Source organism: Lissotriton helveticus, chromosome 2_1 (genome assembly GCF_964261635.1).
Source record: "Lissotriton helveticus chromosome 2_1, aLisHel1.1, whole genome shotgun sequence".
In the NCBI taxonomy this organism is placed as follows: Eukaryota; Metazoa; Chordata; class Amphibia; order Caudata; family Salamandridae; genus Lissotriton; species Lissotriton helveticus.
This window is the reverse complement of record NC_136059.1, coordinates 1,001,241,597-1,001,261,038: the sequence shown is the minus strand read 5'-3', so window position 1 is coordinate 1,001,261,038 and position 19,442 is coordinate 1,001,241,597. Positions and strand designations below refer to the sequence as shown.

Sequence of the window (19,442 nt, the reverse complement as noted above, 5' to 3'; positions counted from 1 at the left end):
ACAACGGAGTTGAAATCCCCACCCATCAGTAGCAGGCCCTCCGGTAGTGCTAGTACTTGTGATGTGATTTTGTATATTGTATTTATGTATGTTTGTCCTCAATTGTGGAAAAAAACATTCATTATTTTAAAAACTAAAAAGAATTCCAAAATAAATTGAAGAATTCAAAGATTAATTCAGGCTGTCGTAGAATCATTTCTATGGACTGCCTAAACAATAATTAATTGATTATCAGTATTGGCATTGTTGTTTGGTTTGGTTATAATGGCTCAGCCTTACTGATTGGAGCCATGACCCATTGTTGTTTTTTTGAGACATGTAAGTAGCATGCATTTTGCATTTTTAGACCGGTGTGCATAATTTATGTAATCACCATGGTAAACAACCTTTACAACGCAACTTTTACCACGCAGTGCCTTTACGACGCAACTTTTACAACGCAAACCATTACAATGCATTGCGCTGGGGGCGCTCTAGGATAGGGAATGTGTTTAATGTACTATCCAACACCTTCCCTACTATCCACGGGGACTGGAGTTGGAATAGTAAATTAAACAATTCACTATCCAGCGCCTAAAAGCACTATGCGTTGTAATGGTATGCGTTGTAAAAACCGCGTTGTAAAAGCATGCGATGTAAAAGCATGCATTGTAATGTCATACATCCAATCACCATACATTTCTTTATAAAATGTCCTTCTTGCACAATTTGTGTATCAGTCAAATGGAAAAGTTAGTGAATCATTTCTATTGAAATTATTGGTCCTACTCACATAAAAAGTTGAAAATGTATTCAATAGGCATGAGTTCGAATATATATCTGCTTTTTTCGAATTCCCACAAAAATCTGAGAGTACTCCTGAGCAGCCACGGCCCATGGAGGGAGTTATGGTGGGGCAAGAAGGTGGGGCGGGGGAAGGGCAGGGTGGGGGGTGCTAAAAACCGGAGAATGGATAATTGAAGGTAAGTAAACAATTGAATTAATAAAACGAATTTCGTAGTGCGCACTGCCTCACATTTTGCAATGCAGGGCGCGCTACGAAATCCATTTTATTTATTAAATTGTTTACTTACCTCCAATTATCCATACTCCAGTTTTAGCACCCCCACCTTGCCCCTCCCCCGCCCCGCTTTCCTGCCCCACCGTAACTCCCTCCACGGGCCGCGGCTGCTCCTGAGAACCAGTGAAGTTTATAGATTCCTAGGAACAGTCAAATGTATTGATATATTGCATTGGCAAAATGTACATTTTGTGGAAAAGTCACTCAGAAATGCACTTGTCAATTTTAAACCTTTCTTGGTGCTCCAGGAAAAAAAAATATTATGCCATATTATGTTCTAGACTCATACAATTTTTTTTAAATAATTCCCTTTACTGTCCCTCCACGAAAATGGATTTACTGTAGACATTGAATGAAATAGATATAGGTTTGATTTTAAGGTTCTAATCCTCGCTCAAAGAGGTTGGTGAGTAACTATAAAACTGAGACTTTTTGGTTGTTGACCAACTTTTGCGGGTGTCCACGCTTTGGAACGTTCTTAACCTCCACCCCCTGTCTACAAGCGCATTTGCTGATATGGAGCGTCCAGCACATTGTTGAAATTATTTATTTAGGTAAATCCACCCTGTCATGTCGTTATGCCTGACCTTCCAGACAGGTCAGGCAGCAAGGAACAGGAAGTGGACAAGACAGGATAAGGAGGAGCGAGTAGCCTGTAAGCCAGTAGCTTCCTGGCAGGGAATAAAGCAAGTTACCCTTACCTGAGCTCTGTGTGCTGTGTCTCATTTGGGCGGGCCTAGGCGCGACAATGGCGACGAGGGTGGGATAAGTCGATCCCCACACACAGCGTCGCGCAGCCCAGCCAAGAAACGGCCCCAAACGACCAGCCGGCAGCTCCAGAAGCGCCACGAGAAAAGGCGCGAAACGGACCGACGCCGACAGCGCCATCCTGGCTCACCAATAGAGCGGAGTGAAGGAGAGCACACAAGAAAGTGCTCACGCGACGGCGACCCACCGCAGGAGAAGCGAGGAGCCCAGCAGAGTAACCAGAGGCAAGAGCGAGCCCAGCAGAGCATCAGAAGCAGGCGCGAATGCTCCACCCCCGCCAAGGGACGCGAAGAGCCTGCAGAGCGGAAGCAAGGTGAGCGCGAGCGCTCCATCACCGCGAGGCAGGAAGACCACGAGGGTGAGTCCCGCAGCGTCTGCGGCCGCTCCAGAAGTGCAAGCGCGGCCTGCACACGTGTGAGAGGCTGCCGGGGCCGGAGAACAATGGCGGCCATCTTTAAGTCAGGCGCCAGCCCCCAGTAAACCCACGCGTCCATTACGGCGGCCATCTTAGAGTCAGGCAAGGACAATAAATGAGAAAATAAGTAGAAACCTCGCCTTTTCACCTCACGCTCAGGCCTAATAAGAACTATAACCACTAACAACAAGAGAAGACTATAAGTCATACAAGGTGCCACAAAGAGAGCAGAAACAAGCGAAGATTACCCTCACTCAGCAAAGGGATTACAAGCTACTGTAACAGACTACAGGCCAACCATGTCGGACACTGATGCTCAAAGCACGTCCTCAACTGGAGGCGCACCCTCGCAAACCAACATGACGACGGTGCCTCAAGTTGCGTTCATAGGAGCACCATTCATGCGACAACCGCAACCACTGGTGCTGACGCCTGGGAACACCATGGGACCCGCCTGGAAAACCTGGAGTGAGGACTTTGAAGATTACATGGAGGGGTCCCTCGTACAGGACTCCAAGCGCAAACTGGTTGCGCTGCGGAATCTTGCTGGCCAAGAAATAGCACAAATAATCAAAGAAATGCCCAATATCGCCACGGCCACGTATGATGAAGTGAAGACGGCTCTTGATCGGCGATTCCTCCACAAACGCAATGTTGATTACGAGCGCTATGTGTTCAATTTAGCGTCCCAAGAAAAAGGGGAGTGCATGGGCGACTTCATCACACGCATCAAGAGGATGACGCGCCACTGTGATTTCGAAAATTTCAAGACGGAAGACGCGCTACGGCTCCGCATCATAGATGGATGCCGTTCAGAATCACTACGCAGACGCCTTCTCAAGAAACCCTACACCCTAGAACAAATTGAAGAACTTACAAGGATTAACGACCAGGCAGAAGATCACGCAAAGAGGATGGAAACACACAAGCCTGAACACAAAGACAAAGACCACAAAGAGCAAGCCTTTCGATTACAATCGCGCACAAGTATCCGCCCAAGGTCAAGTGCACATAGAACAAGCAAGCATCACCGCAGCCCCAGGAGATCATCACCCCGGCGAGACTCACGTGATTCACGACAAACAAAACATACTAAGCCGGCACCAGCCTGCTACCGATGTGGCCAAGATTACCCCCACTCAGGGCAATGCCCGGCCATTGGTCAACGATGTCACCGGTGCGGTAAGGACAATCATTTTGAAATAGCCTGCCAAGCCAGACAATCTACCCGAAGGTCACCCACTCCACGAGCTAGCACTCGGCACCATGCCCGAGCCGTGACAAGAAAAGGAAGTCACTCATCAGACTCCTCAGGCTCCAGCACCCGCTCGACATACTCCCACCAACGACACAGCCGGTCCACAAGCACGCCTCGCTCTCGTCATCATTCAACGAGATCGCGTCAGACCCACCGTTCTTCATCCAACAGCTCATCAGCACTCACCACGGTGTCACAAGACAGTGATGAATACGTCTGCAGGGTGTTTGCCTCATCTACAACGATGCAGGACAGTGACGAATATATATGCATGGTGGCTGACCCGGACAGACTCAAACGATACCCGAAGCTAGACATCCTGATAGGAGAGCATCCAGCGAAATTTGTCCTGGATTCGGGTGCCTCGCTGAATTATATATGTGCACTGGAATACCAGAAAATGAAGAATCGACCCAAATTAGAGCCAGCGGCAGTTCGCATCTTCACGTGGATGTGTCGAAAACCTTTGCCTTGCCTTGGCCGATTCCATACCACACTGACCTTCAAGAACAGAAAAATTCCAGCATATGTTCACGTCGTGGAAGGGCCCGACTTCGCGGACTGTTTGCTCAGTCTGCCAACGGCAGAACGACTGAAGCTGGTGGAACTGCTGTACATGACGGAAGATGCCCCTGACATCGTGGCAAAGTTCCCGAAACTGTTCAAAGGACTGGGCAAACTAACTCACTTCAAAGTAAAGCTTCACATCAATGAGAACATCACACCCGTTGCCCAGCATCACAGGAAAGTGCCGTTCCATCTGCAACAAGCCGTTGATGATGAACTACAAGACCTGCTACAATCTGACATAATAGAACGCACGTCTGGACCCACCCCATGGGTATCACCGGTGGTGGTGGTCCCGAAGAAAGGACAGGACAACAAAGTCCGGCTATGTGTGGACATGAGAGCGCCCAATACTGCCATCGAACGTGAGCGCCACCCAGGGCCACACATCAGTGATATGATCACAAAACTGAATGGAGCCACGATATTCTCCAAACTTGACCTGAATAAAGGTTACCACCAACTGGAACTCCATGAACAGTCACGTTACATCACGACGTTCACCACGCACCAAGGCCTATTCCGATACAAGCGCCTGAATTTCGGCATTTCATCTGCTGCTGAAATTTTCCAAGAAACCATCAGGAAGGTCATACAAGGGATCCCAAATTCCTTCAACTACAGCGACGACTTGCTAGTCTTTGGGAAAGATCAAGTCGAACATGACACCGCACTGGACAGAGTGTGCCACGCACTGCTGCAGGCCAACCTGACCCTAAACGCGAACAAGTGCGAATTTCACAAAAACACTCTCAAATTCTATGGGCATACTTTCTCCAGTGAAGGCATGATGCCTGACCCCGACAAGGTAGCCGCGCTAGCTGACACTCCAACGCCACAGGACGTCAGCGATCTTCGCTCATTCCTGGGGATGGCCAGTTACTGCTCACGATACATTCGTGACTACGCCACCATCAGCTACCCACTCCGAGAACTGACTCGTCAAGGACAACCCTTTGAGTGGTCACGAGCGTGCTCCAAAGCCTTCACAGAAATCAAGCAAGCCGTTGGGTCTGCCATCAACCTGGCATACTTTGATACAAGTAAAAGAACTGAAATCACTGTCGACGCCAGTCCGGTGGGTTTAGGCGCCATTCTAGCCCAATATCGTGAACACTCTGACCAGCGACACATAGTCGCCTACGCGAGCCGTAGCCTCACGGACACGGAAAGGGCGTATTCCCAGACGGAGAAGGAAAGCCTAGCTGTAGTGTGGGCGTGCGAACACTTTCACCTGTTTGTGTATGGAAAACATTTTACCATCATTACGGATCATCAAGCCCTGCTCACAATCTTCGGCAATCCCAACGCCAAGATGCCACCTCGCATCGAACGATGGGGTCTGAGACTTCAAGATTATGTGTACACGATTGTCCACAAACCAGGCAAAGCTGAAAACCCCGCGGACTATATGTCTCGGCATCCCTTGCCGATTGTTACGAACCCTGAATCTCTGGCGGATGACTACATTCACTTCGTCATTGACGCTGCGTGTCCACCGGCAGTCCCCGTGGAGTCCATCCAGAATGCATCCGCCTCTGATCCGCTGATTCAAACAGTCATGTCCCACGTTCTCAACAACTCCTGGCGGCAAGCACTGAACACTGCACCTGGTTCAGATCCTCCTTTGCACGACCTCACCGCATTTCATCGTGTTCATGAAGAATTATCCAACAGTGACAATGGACTTCTTTTGCGAGGGGGAAGGATCGTGATTCCTCACAGCCTGCGCCAAGGCATCATCAACCTAGCACATGAAGGCCACAGGGGCCTGAACGCCACAAAGAAGACTCTGAGAGAACGAGTTTGGTTCCCCTCTCTCGACTCCATGGTGGAAACAACGCTAAAAGACTGTATGACGTGCCAACTAGTGAGCCGTGAAGAACCCCCAGCACCTCTCCAAATGTCTGAACTGCCAGATGAGGTGTGGAAGCAGGTAGCAGTTGACTTCTTTGGACCACTCCAATCAGGCCAGTACATCATGGTTGTCATGGATGAATATTCCAGATTCCCGTTTGCACACATGATAGCGTCCACCAGAGCAACAGCCGTCATCCCAGTACTGGACGACATCTTTGCAGCATGGGGTGTTCCAGCAAGAGTCAAATCCGATAACGGGCCTCCGTTCAACGGCCATGAGTTCGCAGAATTCGCGAAGCATTTTGACTTCAAACATCACAAGATAACTCCACTGTGGCCACAAGCCAATGGCATGGTGGAGCGGTTCATGGGTACACTAAAGAGAGCCATCCAACAAGCAGAAATAACACATCGAGATGTCCAACAAACCTTGAATGAAGTACTGAGAGCCTACCGGACCACTCCTCACAACACCACAAACCAGTGCCCGGCCACACTAATGCTGGGAAGGACACCGAGGACAAGAGTGCCCATGACAAGCATCACGCCTCACTCAAAGACCGTGACCGTTGACCACGAAACACTTGTTGATATTGACAGAAGAAAGAAACAGAAAATGAAAATATATGCAGACAATCGCCGACACGCCAAAGACAATGATATCCGTGAAGGTGACTGGGTCATAGTGAGAGGAGACCGGCGAACGAAAGCGGACAGCCGATATCTGAATCTTCCTTTACAAGTTCACAAGAGGAAAGGAACCATGATTACTGCCAAAGCCGATCACAAGCAGATAACGAGAAATATATCTCACTTCAAAAGACATCATCCGGTGAACAGGCAAGAATCCTCCTCCGGACACACCTCGAGTGACTCTGCTAGTCCAAGAGATCACGCTGAGATTCAACACCATCACCATCCAAGAATGACTATCAGTCCCGAGCGACGCAGTCAAACGCCTGAGAGAGAGACTCGCCCCAGACGCCTGGTGAGGAAACCACGGCGACTCGTCGAAGAAATGTAGCATCAGTTCTTTTGTACAAAAGGGGGAGATGTCATGTCGTTATGCCTGACCTTCCAGACAGGTCAGGCAGCAAGGAACAGGAAGTGGACAAGACAGGATAAGGAGGAGCGAGTAGCCTGTAAGCCAGTAGCTTCCTGGCAGGGAATAAAGCAAGTTACCCTTACCTGAGCTCTGTGTGCTGTGTCTCATTTGGGCGGGCCTAGGCGCGACACACCCACCATTGCACATCTCTCTAAATCAGTCCTGTGGATTTACAATGGTAATCATAGTTGTCAGCACAGTTACATGCGAAAAAAAGCGTTGTGAATTGGGTCCTGCTCTTTTGTGACTGTTTAAAGGCGCACATTTCATCTTTTGCTACTTCCACCGGACACGTCTTTTGTTTGTTAATCTGTATAGAAAAGCAGATAGTGTCTGGTACGTTACTGCCTCATCAAGTTTCATAATGTTTCTCCTAATCATTCGTACGAGTGTATATCAAGTCATAGATCCCCTTTCTTTTCTCTCTAATTGACCTATAATATATATGAAGTATCCACGTTGGTTTCCTGCCACTAATATGTGGGATGATGCCTTGGTTTAGTGGTTTTCTGTGTTCCCAACATATATTAAATCAGAATTCACCTCACCACATTCAAAGCGGCCTCCATGACGACAAATCACATACCAGAGATACTGTAAGTGGAGACAAAGTTGAAGGATTGCAGCGGGAGGTGTCAACATCAGATACTGCTGCTCTCTTTCCCCTGGCCATGAGTGTGTTCCTCCAATCATAAGTGCGTATGCAAATGTGGTGTAATCGGTCTGGTGTAAAAGGCAAAGGGAAAAAGGCAGTGCTCAGTCAGGCCAAAAATTCCCGGGCTTGCTTGTCTAACACAAGGCTGCGTTTATCTGTGTTCCAGGCGAAAGGCTAAACATGTCAACTGAAAGTAAGAAAAAACAAAGCCCGGACCAGAACAGTGCCCCGGCAAAAGGGCCTGCGCCCCTCAGCGACCTGAAGATCAAATACACAAAGGTGAGTTCGTTTTGCATATTCATGACTCACTAGACACCTGCCTCGTTTGCTTTACAGCTGCAAAAGACTCGTGCGCGAGCTTTCCAGTCATGTTTAAACTGTTCCAATGCAAATGTATTGCTTCCTGGGTTTTATGACTTTTCAGCATTTTTGACGAACTGGTACACACCCCTTATAGATATTTCTGGAGAAATCAGCGAGAACACGTTATCATTGTGTTTTCAAGTATTGCGCTCTGTTCTCGTAGGACCCACGGCTCGTTATAAGCATACTCGACTGTGTACAACAACATTTACGTACTAAGAGAGAAGCTGTTTCGTCTGTCATTACATCACTGCTCACTCATCACTCATGTTTGCGAAAATAAAATGTAAGAAACTATGCGGTGCACTGATACTTTAAATATACCAGGGTAATGAATGGCTCTACCACATGTTATAAGCCAGCTGCATAATCACCATGGCCTCTCATGAACTGCCCTCCTCCGCATCCCAGCAAGTACAGTGCGTGAACTGCCGTTAAACCCACGACCGGCAAGTTGGTAACTAAATGCATTGCGTAGACGTCAAAAGCCTGTGAAAAAGCACTGACGCCAGCAGCAAGCAGGAAAAAAACATAACAGTCACAAAGAAATGCTATCTCAAGAACAGTGCCTGCCCGGTTGTTTGCTCTTTGCTTCTCAGCAGTCGCATAACAAGTGAATTACACGAGAACTTTGATCAAACCGGGCAGCGCGTGACTAGCCTCAGGGCTTTAGACTTGTGACTTTAGACTTGTGGAGCAAAGGGAACCATATGTTGATTAGATGGAAATCAGGAGTTCAAATTCTATGAGAATGGACTACCAGGGTTTAGTGCATACTATCAGCGTAGTTATTTTCAATAACACGTTATGGCACTCCCTAAACGCACAGTAACCCGAGACTTGTCATGGCGCTGCCGGAACGCGGCAGCTGTGAGGAGTCGCTTTGCCAAAGATGAAGCTCAAACGCGAAATCCTGCTAGATATGCTGCCCCGCTGGGCAGTGAGTTCAGAGAAACTCTGCGATTTTTAAAGAATATATATGTGTATTTTGTTAATCTGTAGACACACGCTGACAACACATGCAGATGTTTCCTGCTATTTCCATGCAGCCCAGGATTGGAGCTGGGCGTATTACCACTTGGCCCCTCCAGGCTCCATCCCTGCTCTGCTCGATCTGAGCATTCATAATTAGGGTTCCCGGTGTTATAGTATTTATTTTTTGCCATTTCCGTCAGTATTTATCCATATTTATTTTTTGCTCATTTTATCTATGTTTATATTTATTTTGGATTTTGTGGAAAAATTAGTATATGTCCACATTTATTTAACCAATAAATATGCGCTCATGCTTGAATGTCTGCCAGGTTTTAGTGCTGTGAACACCCATAGAATATAAATCAGTGCACTTATATGAAAATGTGCACATTTCAGTATCAACCTTGTACATATCTACTGCTGTTAAAGCATCTTTATCGAAAATTCCTTTTTTTAACCCACTTATCTATCAATCCACACAGTTATTTGCCTGGCAGTCCTGGTAGACAGTATTTAGAATTACTCAAAAAGCAACCCAATATCCTTTTTTATCCACATTTAAAAATAGATACAGACAAGAAAATGAATGTTTCCTGTCAGTATATAGCTGTAAAAATCAGTAAAAACGGAAAACAGGTAACCTTATGCATAATCCACCGACCTGACCAGTTTGAATGTCATCAGACCCCCTCTTCTTTGAACTGCAGAGCAGGGCTTCTTTGAGTGGGCCGGGTCTCACCGGTGCTGAGCACCCCCAGTTTTTAAAGGGGTGCTCGAAACGGGTCACTATCGGGCTCTGTTTTGTGCCCTGGCACACGCGGTCCGTCTTTTCCGGACTGCAGTGACAGCAGGCACAACGATGTGCGCTGCCCACTTCTCACTAGTGGAGTAGTTACGGCATGACGTCATGCCAGGTGAGCAGTGTAGGGGAAGGAAAATCCTTTAAAGAGAGCCATTTTCTCTCTGGATTTCCTTACTCTTCTTGAAACTCAGGTGCAGCAACATTGTCGTGGTGTCACCTGGGCTTTTTCAATATTATATACAAGCCATAGTTGCTGCTTATTTATCTTAGGCAACTAACAACCATTGACAAAGCCAATAGAACTGACTTCTTGTAGGTATGATGTTACTTGCATCATTTATCTGGATGCAATGACAGGAACAGCAAAATACAAGTCGGGCGGCACACTATGCTAAGCACAGATTTTTAGCGTATGTGTTTTTTAAGCCACGCCCTTAATTACATTTGCCACGCCCCTTTGAAAGATCACCCAGTTTTTCATCCCACTTGAAGCCCTGCAGCCGTGCTTTTTTGCTTAAAAATAGTATGTCACCGGTAAAGGGTAGCCTCAGTGGATAGCGTTTCCCCACACCCCTATTTATCACCTGGCCGTGAAGTGGGCGTGCTTCTCTGTCTTGTTAACAAACCTCAAATTTTGCCCAATCACTGTGACTGTTAGCATGCATAATCATAACCTGCTATCAAATACACTTCTAAGCCTGTCTTACAGGGTTCTTTTTAACTCGTTCACTCAATTTTGCCCCATAGAGATAATTGACTGATTAACAAGTAGGGTGATTTATTAAGTGACAATATGACCTCTGCGATGGGTGTAATGTAGATTAAATAATGGTAAAAAATATGGCATTGCAAGAAACCTCAGTGTTATATTTTCATGGCACATACATCGATTTGCTGCTGTAGGGTTTTAAAATGTATTTTTGATATTGCAATTTTATCCATATCATTTTACAAAAAATATTTTGATGGCCAGTAGTGTCAAGTCTACTTTATTGAAAATGCCAGATTTGAAAAGCAATTTCCATAAGTTAAAGGTTATGGGAATTAGCCCCAGAAATATGTGAACAAAGATTATGAGAATTCCCAAAGCTATAATTGAAAGCATTTACAATTTCCCCATTTAGGAATTTTAGTTAATACAAGTTCAAGACATCTATCAGACTAAAGGCCTGATTTAGATCTTGGCGCGCATGTTATTCTGTCACAACTGTCACTGGCATCTCATTTGCAGAAATATAAATCCCATAGGATATTATGGGATTTATATTTCAGCGGACAACATATCCGTCACCATTTTGACAGAGTAACCCATCTGCTGAGATCTAAATGAAGCCCTATGTTAGGCTCTGGCAAGTAGAATTATGGGGGTGGGGGTATTTGTAATTGATGCGAGGTGAAATATGTAGAGGCTATGACAAAAACATATCAGGCTGTTGGTTCCAATGCTTTTGTAGCAGGGATTTGGGGTCTATATCAACTATTTCCCTCTGCAGGTGGAAGAAAACTTATTGGTAAGAATGTTGGGGCCACCGCTGACATCTTATGAATTCGCTGTTCATCAGGATCTCTGCAGCCCATGTTGAGGATAGCATTAAGCTAGTCCACTGGGCCCCTTTGGTCTTACTTTGGTGAAAGCTCCAGATAAACCCCCAAGATTGTTTTGATGGATAGGTTTTGTTTATAGAAAGCCGGTTTACTTCCCTGGTTCAAATACTTCACTGATACATTTGCCAAACTGGGTGACTCAGGTAATACCAGGTGGAGAAATGTAGTGGGAAAGGGCATGCTTAATCACAAATGTAAACCAGAATGGGAGTCAGAAGCATCGACTGAAGTCACAATGGGGGTTCTACGTTATAATAGCATGTTTCCCAGATCCTGAAGCATATTTTGTCAGTGTAAAGAATCTCTTATCTAAGGGGCATATGTATGAAACAAATTCTTAGTCGCAAACGCTGCGAATCGCAAAAAACAGCTTTTTGCAACTAAAAATTCTCAAAACGCGATGTATCAGCAAAATCGCATCGCAATATTAAGGAATTTCAAATTTTGCGATTCCTTAATTTTGCGTAAGCATTTAAGGAATCGCAAATTGCGATTTCTTAAATGCTATGTAACAAGCACCCAAGTTGTGCGGTTTCTCCTTAAGAAATCGCAAATTACCACCAACTTCAAGTTGGTGGTAATTTGAGATTTCTTTCAAAAATGCACTTTTTGGCATTTTTCAAGGTGCCATGTGGCGCACATACATGGCCTTTGGGCATGTATGTGCGCCATATACACACACATGCTCATTTCAGGGGTGCATCAGGGTGTCCTTATGACACCCTTGCACCCTTGAAACTATTCTCAATTTGCGATTCTCAAATTGCGAATCGCAAATTGAGAATGACTTCCCATTCATTCCTATGGGCCTCCTGGCCCATAGGAATGAATTGGAAGGTATTCCTTAATAGTGATTTCGCAATTTGCTAATCGCAATTAAGGAATACTAAGAAATCGCAAAAAAATTGCAAATTTTTAAATACATCCCGTTTTGCAATTCTCAAATAGCGATTCTCAAAAAATCACTATTTGAGAATTGCAAAAATTGATTTTCATACATATGCCCCTAAATCAGTTAACTAAAGCATGTAGTGCGTACTAGCCTCTTTTTAATTCCAAACGATGCACCCTGTTCACAAAAGTGTATTTACACATGTAGATTTGCTCACATGTGAATTTGCTCTTACTTTTTGTTTTAACTACTACTTTTGGCTATTCACCATTTCAGAGTATAACGTTTACATATCACCACCCCTCGAAACTAGGGAGTTGAGATAATTTTTTAATGTAAAGTTACTGCTAGCACCTTTCCACATACAGAAAATTGTTTCTCTGACGTACTAGCTGTGTCAATGTAAACATTTATTTCGTGTTTTGGTTCGTGAATTATTGCATTAATATGTTTGTGATGTAAAATTGTTTTTATGCTTTCTATTTTTTACCTAAAAAATCTATTTACTTGTTCTTCTGATTTTTATCCATTTAAACACTGGAATGGTAAGAGCTCAAGTGGAGAAAATCGAATGTCAAAGGGCCGATAAAGGCTGAGATACACTTCTGCTCATACATTCCAATGCTCATCATTCTGTTTCTCCCTGGTTAATTCGAGCATTTTACACTCAGTCGGTGGAATCTTCTAATAGCATTATTCCATTTATGCCTAAGCATTTATCAATTATTAAAGCATATAACTTGACTAGACGACCTTCGACTGGTGCAGCCATTAGCACCAGACTATTGGTGTTATCTAACCTGGCATTCATTTCATTGACATTGGACATCTGACAGAATGGAATGACTATGCAAAAATCCGACTGCCTAACCTTTGCTTCACACAAAGATCTCCGCAATTAATGGTTAACTCACTGAGCTCGACTAGAGCATTCAGCGTTTCAATATTAATATGCAAGTAAGAAATATGTGTCTCAGCTAGTGGATCAGAGCTGCTGACATGTGGTGTGATAACTTTGATTCCTGGTGAGACCAAGTAAGAACTTTATCTTACTTTGGTCCATAAACTGGGTTCCATTGGATTAGGTAATGATAAAAAGTGCTATTTATGTTAAATTATGTTTGTTTTTAAAGCTCTCAGATTACTCCAGCTGGAGAGTCACTGCACTAGGTTTGCTATCCTCCCAGAACAGAAAAGAAAACAGAAACACTATTCAAAAAGCTAGCAGAGATCCTCAAAGATGGACAGCATTCAAGACAGAGGCCAGTGCCAAATCCACTTCTGTCTAGACAGCCACGTTTTTAGGTTTTTCCCTAAAAATTGCCTCCGCAGGTTCTGGCCTTATTTACAAGAGAAGGGTGTTCCAGTGCTTGGAGGCTCGGAAACCAAATGAACGGACACCCATCCGAGCTTTCTTAGCACATGGAATCACAGCAAGTGCTGTACCCGAGGATCAGCGGTTGCGGCCAGGTGAATAGGATTTCACCTAGTCGAACAGATAGTGCGTCCTGTGTTGCTAAAGATGTTTTGTCAAAGGCACAAACCCTTAAAGATTATATGTTTTCCAGTGGGAGCCAGGGAAGTTCAGTCAGTGCCGGGGACACGTGCTCGTCTCAGGAGCTTCAAAAGAAGTAAGGCAGCTGCATTTTGCATTCCATGAAGCTTCTGGATCTGCCATGGATGGCTCTGATATAAAGACTGCTTCAGTAGTCTAGTCTTGAGACACAAGGTATGCACTACCAACTTCGTAGTGGCCAAGAGAAGCAGGTCAGAGATCTTAGCTAACATTTTAAGCATGTTGAAACCTTTCCCAGCCAGACAGGCTATTTGGTTGTTGAGAGAGAGGTCTGCATTGGACCATTTCCCAAGGTTTTTCACCTTAAGCTTTGGGATAGGAGTATGGTCTGGCGTAGTTGGGCACCAAGCTGAGGACCACACAGATGGTTGCTTTCAAACTATGAGCATATCTGTTTTGTTGGCATTAAGTTTTAGGCAACTAGAGTTCATCCACTGAGCCAGTTCTACCAAGCAGGACTTGAAACGTGTTGCAGTACCTCCTTCGTCCTTAGCAAGAGTGATAATCAATTGTGTGTCATAGGCATATGACACCATGGTGACATTGTGTTTGCTGATGTCATCTGCCTGGTGGAGTGTATAGATTTTGAATAGTTTGGGGCTTAACTTAGAACCCTGGGCACCTCCTGGGACAGGGGCAACACTTCAGAATCAAAAGGAGTCTGAAGGACCTGGAAGGTGCGATCTTGAAGGAAGGAAGCCAGCCACCTTAATACAAAGGAGTACACACTGCAATTTCAGATATGTTGCAGCAGTAGGCAGTGTGAAACAGTATCAAATGCAGCACTTAAATCTAGCATGATCAGAGCGGCAGTCTGACCCTGGTCCGCAGCGGATCTAAGAGACTCAGAGGATAGCAATAATGCTGACTTGGTAATGTATTGGGCCTGAAAACCACATTGGGACTCGTGTAGTAAGTTATTTGACTCTATAAAATGTGTCACTTGAGCATTGACATTTTTCTCGGCTACTTTGGCAAAGGAAGGGAGTAGAGATAGGTCTGAAGTTTTCAGGAGAGGCCGGGTCAGACAAAGTTTTTTTAAGAAGGGGTTTGACGATGACATGCTTCCAATTTTTTGGTATCAGACCAGAGGAAAACAAAATGCTCAGAAGATTGCCCTGTCCAGGCAGAATAGATTCCACAGCTAGTCTTAAAATAGCTCCTCTGGAGATCCTGTTTTCACTCTGGTGACCAGAGCTCGCAATTACAGCAGAGAGGGACTGATGAAGCTAGAAAGGCCCTCCAAAGTGGTGGAGGCTTCCAACCAAGCCTCCTGCTATCCTAATTACCTCACTGATTTAGGGAACATCTAATAAATATAAGTTACCTTATCATGAAAAAAGGATGCAATGTGGTTACAACTCTCAAGAGAAGGAGTGACCTGAGCGGAGACGCGATCCAAAGAAGTCAGGGGTTAAACGATGGAGAACAGTTCCCTGAATGAGTTGTGGGAAGATTCAATCTTATTGGAATTGAAAATCCTTCAAGAGACACAGATTCCTTTATGATAGATTTTCAAGGCCATATAGTAGTACTCTTCCCTGCTGACACTACAGACGTTGCTTCATATGCACTCCAGCCCTTTGCAGTTTTTTTTAAAGATAAAAGCTCAGCATTAAACCATTCGGCGGAGGGCTTATTTCTATACGCTACATGATCCTCTAATGGGGAGAGGGGTTGGCCTAACGGCTAGGGCGCTCGACCTCGGACCTGGGGATCTGGATTCGAGTCTCGGTAACGACGCCAAAAACCTCCTGTGATTCTGGGCAAATCACTTAATCTCCCCGTGCCTAAAATGAATGCGTGTCCTCATGTAACGTAACTGGTGCTATGTAAAGCGCTCTGATACCTGATTCAGTTCGGGTCTAGTTCGTGCTATATAAAACTCTGCAAAGAAAAAAAATGGGGCAACCTTTTCCAGGGCCCCAGTAATCCACTTATCCAGGAACTGATTGGTCAATTAACTGATCTTGCCAAACATAAACTCTTTGGTCTGAAATGTTGCAGTGAAATACTCTGGGGTAACCTTCACCCACTTCCTGATCTATTTACAATGCTTACAACGGAAATACTGTGATGTTTAATGCTATGAGAGACGAAACATGTTCCAGTTCAGGTAATTATACAGATCTGGTATAGCCTGCAAAATAGTCTCATCCCTATAAATCAGTGGTGTGATTGTGATTTTTAAGACCTGGTCCGTGATATACATTATTAACATTGTAGCATGGGAAAGCCATGGTCCAGTCAGCAAGGCGTCTGCCATGGAGTCAGAAGCCACGAGGACTTCAAGTCTATGCTACACTCACGATGCACTGTTTAATTTTGGGTGCGTTTTGCCTACTTTTTTTTCACTAAACTGACATTACGTTACTTGTTACTTTTATACAGAAATATTGCTAATAACGAAGGGCAGAACTTTTCTAAGCAATATCAATATTTCATCAAGGTAAATGTATACATATATATAAATAAAATGTACATTAAATGATTAATACATCAAAATATCTTTATTTAATAAATACATAATACTTCTTAACAATTCTTTAAAAAAATTCGACCAGCAGTAAAAAAAATTATTTTATGTACTATGTATTAAATCTTGTTAAAAGTAATGTATTCTATTAATTTAAATTATTTTATATTTTTTGACAAATGTGAACACTTTAATTCAATTTTAAATTAAGTATTGTTTGAAATGTGCAGTCAATGAGAGGAAAAGGTGCAAAGAATAGGTACAAAAGGTGACACCCTTGAGGACTGTGTGACTACAGGAGTATCCCCCATGGTCTCCTAAGCTTGATAAATTCTGATAATAGGGAAGCAGTATAAGCTCAGATTAAATATCTAAATACGACTATGCCTAACAGCCAAACGTACACGTTTTTAACCATACCAAGGGAACCCTATATTAAAGGAAAACCTAGGTAACCCTAGGTATTTTATTCTAGAAGACCCTTGTTAAGATACATCAAACGTGCTTGGTGAGACATGATTGAGCCCATCCTGGTTTATAGAAACTAGGATGAGGGTTTAAAAAAAAAAAACATCAACGATTTCTCTTGGTTTGTGCTCTGTGGGTAGGTTCAAATTGAGGATAAGGACTGTAAAATACCTATAGATGTGATATATTGACTAGCAAGATGTTATCTTGTACCCAACCCAAAAATCTCTTCTCGCTTCCCAGAAATAAAAATCTTTGTTTAGATCTGGAATATTTGTTCTATAAATATTCAGAAAATCTGTCACTGCCAGTCCTCACCGACTAACACTGGGCACCGCTTTTGGAAGCTGTTTAAGAAATACAATAAGTCAAATAAAAGAAAAATAAGACATGATCTATCATAAAGAAAGAATCAGCAGTTGCCTATTTTATTCATCAAATGTTAGCAGCAATTATCCATTACTCTTCCTGCTAGCCTGGAGAACGTAGGCAGAACTCTTCTCCATGTTCTGAAAGGACCACAGCACTGTCCGCACAGTTCTGATTTAGTGTTGGCTATCCACAGTTGGAAGGGGGCACAAGCTTATGTTTACCCTTCATTTACCCTCCTATGCAGATGGGCAGTACCTTGCTAATTAGCAACAGTGAATCTCTAAAGTTCTAAATCCCAACCAACCAGGTTGGGACAGATTTTCCTATATAGAGAGGTTTCTGGGAATGGAATCCCTCTCACAAGTTTGCACCTTTTAGCTTGGTGCCTTCTTGACACCAGAAAAGTCAAATTTTCAGGGGCCTCCTCTGCAGGACACCTTGTGCATTCTGTTCAGACAGGACACGAAATCTAAGGAATAAGGACAGGAAGTAGAATAAAAAAGTCCTTGTTGTTGTTTTTCTATTGGTAGCAGCCATCCTCCATCTTTCACTCCCTGTCTCATACTAGAAGGTGTTCATGATTATTCAAGGTTACCCATAACAACTGGCACACTGAAGATGGTATATACTCATCATTTGTTCGTGCATATTTTTATGTTCATAATTTTTATTGCAAAAACCAGGCACATAATGTACACAATTATTCCCAATAACCAAACAAGCACTGGCCAAACTATAAGCTCTGGCATGGGAAAGCTTTTAATGTTGCTTTTGTTTACTATTTTCCAAACCTATTCAATATGCAAATAAAAAGTTAGCAAACATAAAGAAAAGAAAAGAAGGCAGTAGAACAGCAGCACTGACACACCTGTCCTAGCACTGAAGTGCACGGATATATAGTGGACTTTGTGCATGTGAGAAGGCAAAATGGCATTACTCAGTGCACAAAAAGCAATGGATGATGTGGGATGACCCATTGCCTCATGCTGTATGCTGCGGAGGCTGCGAACAAAATGTGAGTGGTACTTGAACAGATCAGTGGACAAAGACAATTGACGAAAGCATGAATGAACTTTTATAGGGAATTTTTTGAAAATATGAGGCTGGGAGAAAGCTAAAGCAATTTTATTGCTAAAACGTTGGCGTAGGAAGGCATTTGTTTTCATCCTGAATACATGCAGTGTTATCACATTGTTAGGATCCATTGGTATGTGTTGGTCATAGAAGAGAAGAAATAACAAAAAACACCTTTAAGTACAATTTTTTTTTTATTTCAAAACGTTTGATAGAGTTTTAGCATGAATAAAAAAAATACATAGAATCCAATCATACCTAAGAGTCTACATAAAATAAGATAGTAATATCATATAAAGAGAACAAATGCCCCTACAAAATAAAATAAAGGGGTGAGATCAGTTAGGGAGTTGCATATACAGAATCATTTAAAGTGCAAGTTTAATGTGAGGATGGGCGAAGTTGAAAACTTTGCTGTGGCATATGCAATATAAAAACATGCTTTGGCAAACATAAAAACATTCAAAATAAAGAATGAGCGAACAGCCTAGCCACACTAGCACTGGGACTAAAGTGTACTACATTTCTGGCAGCTTTGCACATGTGATCAGGAAAATTGCCATCGCTCACAGTGCATATCCGGCAGTGGATGAAGTGGGCTGAAAGCTGTGGTACCCAGAAGGAACAAGCATTTGCAATGCAATAGGTCTTGCATTTGCGAGAGTTTGAGCTATTGTAAATACACAATGCCTTTGATGTATGTGTTTTGAAAGCCTGCAAGCGGTGCAAAAACATGCACTTTGTATAGTTCTTGCTTTCAAAAAGCAATGCTGGCAGTAAAAGAAGCACAGTTACAGCCAGCCTTGCTCCTCGTAAACAACAACATGAGTACAAAGTGCGTGTTTATGCACCACTTGCAAGTTTTCAAAACACATAAATAAAAGGCATTGTCATTTACAATGCCAATAGCTCATACTTTTGCAAATGTGATACCTTAGACTAGCCAAGTGTAAAGAAAAGGGTGCGGCCGCCATTAAAGTGAAAGTGTGACACGGGGCTGTTTAAAAAAAAAAAAGTTACTGAATAGTAAAGGAAAATATGCGGCTGCGTTTGGCGCTGAAGATAAACCAATGGCGCAGCAGCCACTGTATCAGCATGGCATGCTATGCTATGAAGAAAAAAAAGCGATGGGGAGAGCATGTCCTGCCTGG

General features: G+C 43.7%; 1 protein-coding gene across 1 annotated transcript in view; it reads left to right on the top strand.

Annotated features, from left to right (window-relative positions):
- The first annotated feature begins 7,719 nt into the window (after nt 1-7,719).
- Nucleotides 7,720-19,442, top strand: part of ALDH1A1 (aldehyde dehydrogenase 1 family member A1) — a 240,161-nt gene continuing 228,438 nt past the window's right edge. The window contains exon 1 of the mRNA XM_078675766.1: nt 7,720-7,967. Within this exon, the coding sequence (XP_078531892.1) occupies nt 7,869-7,967 (99 nt within the window). The 5' untranslated portion in view covers nt 7,720-7,868. The remainder of the gene's footprint in view (nt 7,968-19,442) is intronic.